This window comes from Vigna radiata, chromosome 11 (genome assembly GCF_000741045.1).
Source record: "Vigna radiata var. radiata cultivar VC1973A chromosome 11, Vradiata_ver6, whole genome shotgun sequence".
Lineage (NCBI taxonomy): Eukaryota > Viridiplantae > Streptophyta > Magnoliopsida > Fabales > Fabaceae > Vigna > Vigna radiata.
The window spans coordinates 19,624,068-19,632,609 of record NC_028361.1 but is presented as its reverse complement, the minus strand read 5'-3'; the positions used below and the strand labels follow the sequence as shown (position 1 = coordinate 19,632,609).

Below are 8,542 nucleotides of genomic sequence, written 5' to 3'. Positions count from 1 at the left end.
ACAATGAAATCCAACTATGTTTATACTATTTTAACAAATATCATTATGTTCATCCTCTTCATTCATTTGTAAATTTTCTCATGTTTATCTGTTTTATCATACTCATCATCTTCGCTCACACTCATCTTTTTTATACATTTCCTTCAATTATATTTTCTTCTCATCTCCTTCGTCATCATTCATTTTCTTCATCCATTATAATTTCTTTTTTATATCTTATTTATACTATTTGAACATGGAAATGTTGCTCAATTTTTTTTCAAAGTTATTATGATTATAGTGTACACTAAACCGACGTAAATAAAAATAAAATGAAAAGTAAATTTTATTTAAAGTCGGTTAAGCCAACAATATATTAAATGAATTTTAAAATAAAAACACATTACATTTAATTAAAAACTAATTTAAAAATTAATAATGAACTAGTATCCGCTTTTTCGATGTCACTTAGAGTAAACCTTTAGAAACGGATGCTAATGAATTAGCATCATGCTTTTAGAGTCCAATGTTATTGACAAATTAGTATTGCCTTTACTTATTACTGTTAGCTCTTGACTCTTTTTTTTTTTTTCTTGTAGTGAATACAATTTCAAAGATATTCTAATATAAATGTATTTTAACATTTGACAAATGCGTAGAATTGAGCTTATTAGAAAGGTATTTTCACATTACTGGTGTTCTTTATCCGTGTATGACAACCGAACAACTTTATATGTCCCAACATTATATTTGATATTAAAAGTTTCACATCAACTAAAGATATAAGATCTGTATATAATATATAAAATTGAGACTGTAAACCTTATCTTATAAGTCAATTTTATAGAGTTGAGTTATTGGATACAAACAAAGTAAGACATATAAAATAAGAAATTGACATAAGTTTATATACACGTAAGATACTTCTATTAATAAGTGATCTTTTGAAATGGTACCAAATATAAATCCGTGAAAGCTTGACCTAAAACGAAATGCGATTTTTGGAATATACCCACCTGAAACATATACAATAAAAATATGTTTTTAAGCAAATAGGTTGCTTTTAACTTATTAGCAACGAGGCAGCACTTATTACTTTAGAAGCAATATGTAGTCAATTCAATCAAGACCGATATATATGGGAAATACTCCTATTTTAGAACTACTGTTGTTTCTTGTACATAAACTACAGTAATAGAACAAAACTCCTACCTTTTCACCTAAATCAGTTGCCCTTGTCTCAAGCTTCTGCGCAAAATTGAATCAATGAAAAATTAAATCAACCAATTCATGTTTTATTTCATCTATAAAAATTTACAAATTGCACTAATTTTATCATGAAAAATGTCTTTTTAACAATTTTTCTTTGAACTTTTTTACAACGTTTATATGATAGTTTTTAATTGGTCTGTTTTAAATATATGGGTCACTAAAATAGTGACACATAATTTATTGTTAAAAAACTGTTTAAAAAATTGTTAACATATTTCTTTTATTATTATTGACCATAGAAATATCATAATGAAAAATATTTTTTAACAATTACTTTACAACCACTTACTTCGTTATGTTATTAATATGTTTCAAGTATACGAACCAATAAAATAGTTACATAAAAAAGCCGTTAACATATCATATTTCTATCATAATTTCCTAGAGTTATGGTAAAGCCTAAAGTGTTAAAGATGATAAACAACATAGTGGATTCATCCACTACTCTACTCAGTCTTACATTAACCTTGATCAACTTCATACCTTCGCCATTCTTAACAAGCCAATATGATTTTTGTACAACCGAAAGAACCAAATTCACATTACAATAATAGTAATTTATGTATTTCCTGTTAACTGATATATCTGAAAAAGTCCAAACAATTAGTGTTTTTCCAATAAGTGTCCCCCAATTAATAGTACACAGCTAATGAATAGATGCATCTCTTTGGATTGAACTCTCCACCAAAACTATGTTCAGAATCCGTCCTAAACATGATAAAAGAGACATGCATGCTTTTCAACAAATATTTGGGACCAATGTAATGAAGACATGAGCACATCCCAGCCACATACAATATATTTCCAAGTAATGGTTCTGTTTCTAAACGGTCCCCACAACATATGAATTAATTGAATGCATGACATAACAATAGGATAGGAGTATTGCAATTTCTTTCTAAGTAAAGATAGCATGAGACAAATTCATATTCATTTGACACATTTAAAAAGAGTAAAATAGTTTTAAAAGAATGAATTTTTATAATTTTTCGAAATAAAAGAAAGTATATAATGTAAAAAAAAGATGGTATCAAATAAGTGTAAAAAAAAATTATTTGTATCAAAATATAATCTTTATCTGAACCAGTTTCCCGTGCCATTGCCACTGCAATTAACTATACCGTCCTTCAAAACAGTACTATTTTTGCAGCTTCATGTGCATGCAACATTGCTGCTGCACAATAACTATTTTCAACTGATAACTTTACCTGCTTCCCTATATCATTACCATATATGAAGTAAAAAACAACCACGTTTTATATATATATATATATATATATATATATATATATATATATATACTTTGAATTCTTCTGAAAATGTCGGAAGTTACTATTTCCAATTATTTCATATGATTCTTATTCCTGGTCTTCTATCTTGTTTTATTTTTTTAGATAGTAGTTCTTTAAAATCCTTTAGTGTAGCCTTTTATTCCGAGACTTTCCAAATTTCTGAAAGCACAGAAGACCAAAAGGATTGCCACCATATTACATTGATGCGACTGCATGAACCTGTTAAAATTTGCCTATTTATTAATAGTATGAATAATTATACTTTCACAACATTTTTTTATAACATTTTAATATTATTTATATATCATTTTGTAATTGGTCTAAAATTATTCTAGAATTAATATTAATAATCATAAAACGGTATTAAAATATTATAAAAACAATGATATAAACTATCATTATCTTAATAATATATCTTAAGCATTTATGAAATCATCTAACACAAAATGAATATTAAATTCCAAATATTTAAAATAAGATTTGGTATCATTAGACAGCTGTTTTAAAAAATTACATTTACATTTCATATAGCAATTCCCAGCTCCAATTTTTTACTTTTAAAGATAAATAATTTACTTATATATGCCAATAAAAATGCTTTTTATTGAATACGGCAATAAAAAATTATATCAGTTAAATAATAGTTCCAGAAAACAGTGTACGGCCAAACAACTGAATAGAAAAATATAATAAACAGAAAAAATCATCATGCATGCAGTAGATTAGCTCAGATGGTTCTCGAAACGGAAATGAAATGTCTATCATTGATTTAAGCTCAAAAGTTGACGAACTAACACATTCAAATATATCTTTATCATTTAAAAATATTAGAAGACTTAATTCAATCTCTAATATTTGTTTTTCCAGCTCACCATAAATCAACTAAAGACTAGTAATTAATTCATCTAAGTATTCAAGAACATAATCAAATTATTAACCCTTGATAAAAGTATGTAATATTTATATATAAGTACAATATAGGTCAACCATTCATGGTGATGATGATTTTCACTTTTACAATCGAATAGATTTGAGAATACTTCAATCTTCTTTTCGAGTTTATTAACAACTTATAAAAGATAGTCAAAAGTTTATGTTTTTTTTTTTTTTTATTGAGCTTTGTTTTGATAAATCTTTCAAAAAAATGTGTGGTTACAAATTTGAGTATGTGATTCAATTTTAACCACATATTTTATTACACTTGGAACTTTTGGTCTAGTGTCTTTAGTTTGTTAATGTAAATATGATTTAGAAAGGATCTAATTAAGAAGGAGAAAAAAACCTTCAAGAATAATTAAAAATAGCATGACAAAGAAAAAAACAAAGATTTAATCAAGATAATGAGAGAATCACAAGAAGTGGCTCTGCATTTTTGTAAAGTTTTAGATCATATAATTTTTTTAATTCTCTTGTTCTTCAATCTAGGATCACTTAAAGATCATGATAGAAAGATTTATTAGCTAGTTCGTGAGTGTAGTGATACTTGTATCTACTTCACATGTCTTTTAAATAATTCGTATATCACATTTGCTTATTAGAAGTGTGATGATGATAATTTTCTTAAATTTAAGAACTAAATTTTCCTAATGTTAAAGAACTCCCATGTGTTAGAGTTAATTAGGAGTTTACTAACTAATCACTAGTAAAAAGAGAGATATTATCACGTCCATTATACCTCGATTTACCAGAAACCAAAGCATAAAATGACACAGTGAAATTTTTAAAATTTTCGCAATAGTATAAGTCTCAGTTGTTTTGGAATCAAAGCAATATAACATATATGGCCTCGGTTCTGTAGACAACCGAGGTCATATATGCTATATTACTTCGGTTCCACAACAACTGAGCCTATACTGTCGCGAAAATTTTGAAAATGCCACCGCGCCATTTTATGTTTCGGTTTCTTGTGAACCCAGGCACGATAATATTCCTTTTTTATTACTAGTGACACTTTCTATACACCCTGCTTTTATACTAGTTCAAAAACCGGTGTAAAAAAACTTTTTTAAGTGGTACTTAAAGGCTTTTAGGCATAGTGATAGCTCCTTATTTTCTCATTTGTTCTAACATAAAAGGGTAACGACACTAATTAAATGCAACACAGGTGCATAAAGCTCCAAGAAATGAAGAACCTCATAGTATGGAATTTTCCTCACAAGAAATGTAATGTAACAGTAAATACCACCAAACTCGACATCCTCAACCGTAAATACAAGTAAATATTAATTGAAACTTACATATAAAATGACAACAAAACCCTAAACACCACGATTAGCAAAACACCATGGCCAACAGATCGATCAACGGTAGCAACCCATCACACCATGAGAGCTTGAGCATTACTGAAATGAGGGAATGCACCACCCACTACAACCCTAAACACAAGCGAGGAATTGCAGCACCAGTAATGCCAACAAGAGAGCTTGAGCGCGGAATGAGGGAATGTACCACAAAACATGCTACACCACCACAACATGACCAAGCCTCTCCAACGACGGCAACTAGCGAAAACAAGAACCAATGACGACAACCAGTGTAAAAACGGATAGTACGAGTAAATAGGAACATACAAAGTTCAACGCTGAACGAAAGTATAACAAAGACGAAAAACAATATAAAGAAACAAAGAGACAAGCGCACGAAAGTGAAGTGTGAAAGGAAGATAAAAAGGAAGATTAACCATTCTATACTGGTTATACTAGTTATAATAACTAAACGATATATAAGTGTGTTCTAACATTATATTTTGGCCACCGCGCCAATTTCTATATCAGTTCTAGGTCTAACTGATATAGAAAAGTTTATAATTTATTAGAATTTTGTAATTACACCATTTTCTATACCAGTTTTGTTTTGAGTACAACCGAAATATAAAAAATCTTTATAATTTATCACAATTTTGTCAACATATCACTTTCAATATTTGGTAGATTTGAAACCGATATAAAATGTGTCACTATAAAAAACCTATTTGCACAATTAATATAGCTTTTTATAGTTTTTTCTTTAATCTAATTTTTTTAATATTAAATCACAAACAAATATCTAAACTTTTGAAATAATAATGTAAAAAAAATCATCATATTAATATACATATATAGTATATTATAATATATGCATATAATGACAAAATATATTAATAATTGTAAATCATATACGATACATCAAATACAAACTGTGTTAGCCAAAATATATTTAGTCTATTGCAAGATTATAAATCATATCTAAAGTATGAAACATAGTAGTAGAGAGATGAACTTATAATTAGAGATTACATTTTTGCTGTGTCTATCAAATAAAAAGAAAAAAAGCAAAATACAAAAAATTACTACAATACAAAATGACGTCTTCCGCGACTAACACACTGAAGTATTGAATGTATGGCCAGACCTAAATTTAGCATTCACTAAATGAGAAGACTAATTCTTTTAAGAAAAATGATATTTTGACATCAATTTTTGACACTATTTTGATAGAGATACACACAGATCTCTTCTCGGAGTACCGAACGGTAGATCTCTTCTCGGAGTACCGAACGGTCACTGCTTCTTTATACCGTACGGTGTCAGCCGCCATATCCGGATGATAGTCACAGGACAACTTGCATTGTCGATGCTTACTGCATAGTTGTTGTGGGAGCTCCCACCGACCGTCTTCCTTGATAGAGATATTTTCTCTATCTTGAACCAAACTGTGTTGTTACCGTACGGTGGTTTTTGCATTGCTTATTATGGGAGCAAAGTGTTTTCTTCATACCGAACGGTGGATACCCTGTAATAGTTCGGTCCATTTGCCTCTTATTTTTTTGTTATTTCTTTTTTTTCCCCCTTATATATATGTTCCTTCTTCGTTGTACAGAGACACAATTTTTCAATCAATAATATTCAGTTCATTGTTTCTCTCTGGAATTCTCTTTTCTCTTCTTTCTCTCATATACTTACATGGTATCAGAAGAAATCAACTACTTAGGGTTCTTCGTTTACCCCCTTTCTTCACATTCTGTCTGATCCCCTTTTCTCATGGCTTCCTCCCCCTCTGCTACCACCGCTGCCTCCTTCTTCGCCACTGATCATCTTACCAATCCTGCCCACCCTCTATTTCTTCATCCTGGCGAAAATCCAGCCCTCATTCTTGTCAATCCGCCTCTCTCCGACAACAATTATCAACAATGGCGACATGACATGATTGTCGCTCTTGAAACCAAAAATAAAGACAAATTTGTTCTTGGTACCATTTCTTGCCCTCCTCCTACTGATGTTCTTCATGAAGCTTGGAAAAGATGCAACAAAATGGTGATTTCGTGGCTGACGCGTTCTATGACTCTCCCCATCAAACAATCTGTTATGTGGATGGATTTTGCGTCCGCGATTTGGAACGATCTCTATCAACGCTTTTCTCACGGCGATAAATTCCGCATCGTTGATCTTCAAGAAGCCCTCCAATCTTGCAAACAAGGTGACTCCACTGTCTCTCAGTATTACACTCGTCTTCAAATTATCTGGAAAGAACTCTCTTTGTATCAAACTGTTCTTGTCTGCACCTGCAAGTCTCCTTGCAATTGTGGCCTATTAACCAAGATTCAACAAGAACGTAACGATGACTCTGTCATTAAGTTTCTCCGTGGTTTGAATGATGAGTTTTCCCAAGTTCGCTCTCAAATTATGCTCATGGAACCTATGCCGATTCTCCCTAAAACCTTCTCTTTGGTTCTTCAACAAGAACGGGAATTTCATCATTCCTCCTCCCAAATTCCACAAGATTCCATGGCTAACGTCAATTTCCAAGATCCTCAGAACAAGACCTTTAATACCTCTCGTGGTGCGTTTTCTGGACGTGGCCGTGGTCATATCACCAAATTTGGTGGACGCGCCAAGTATTGTGATCATTGTAAGAGAACCAATCACACCTCTGATAATTGCTGGATTAAATATGGCCTCCCTCAAGGTTATAAACCCACCATCAAAATGGATGCTGCTCCCTCCAATACTTCTGCCCACTTGACTGATAGCACTTCACTCACCCCCACTGACTCCACTGTTGACAAAACACACATCCAGTGCCATTTTACCCAAGAACAGTATGACGTTATTCTTGACTTGTTGAAACAGCCTCCACCTCCTACTCCTAGGGTGGCCAGGGTCAATCAATGTACTCCACAATCATCAGGTTTTGTTTCTAACGCTAATTTTTCTTCTTGGATTATAGATAGTGGAGCTACCGATCATATATGTTCTTCAAAATTTCTTTTTAAAACTCTACAACCTATTACTCCTATTTCTATACGCTTACCAAATCAAAGTTTTGTCACTGCTGCCTTTTCTGGGACTGTCATCTTAGGTAATTTGATTTTACACGATACTCTATTTGTTCCGAATTTCTCTGTTCATCTTATTTCTATTTCTAAATTGTTACATTCAAACAATTATTTTGTTGTTTTTCATCACAATAGTTGTCTCATTGTGCAGATGCATACTTACAAGACGATTGGAGTAGCTAGGACATACCAAGGACTCTTTTATCTTCTTAATAATAATGCAATAGGCTCTTCAGAGTTAGATGTTCCTCCTTCTGTTTTTCATAACAATTCTAATGATTCTTGTCATTTGTGGCACATGAAACTTGGACATCCTTCAAATAAAATTTTCCAGACAATAGCTTCTCAGTATTCTCATATTTCTTTTCAATCTATTGATGCCTGTGATGCTTGTGCTTTTGCTAAACAAAAACGTCTTCAATTTCCTATTAGCAAAACTAAATCTCCTTGTTTCTTTCATCTCATTCATGTTGATATTTGGGGTCCACTTTCTATAACTTCCATTGATGGATATAAATATTTTTTGACTATTGATGGGTGTCGCGGCCCATACAAATTTAATTGCATATTAAGAATGCAGTATAGTGCTAGGAAGTGACTCCTAGGTCGTCTCTCAAGGACCAAACTGCGGTTCAGAATCAGGTCTAACACAGTGGGGGGGTTTGAAATGTTGTTTGTGGATGCA

The 8,542-nt window shown here is 31.5% G+C and overlaps 1 protein-coding gene across 1 annotated transcript; it reads left to right on the top strand.

Annotated features, from left to right (window-relative positions):
- The first annotated feature begins 6,562 nt into the window (after positions 1–6,562).
- On the top strand, positions 6,563–8,040 carry LOC111240608. The gene is made up of 2 exons (XM_022776013.1): positions 6,563–7,880; positions 8,009–8,040. Exons 1-2 carry the CDS (start codon positions 6,563–6,565, stop codon positions 8,038–8,040), a joined length of 1,350 nt encoding a protein of 449 aa, XP_022631734.1.
- The last annotated feature ends 502 nt before the right edge of the window (positions 8,041–8,542 follow it).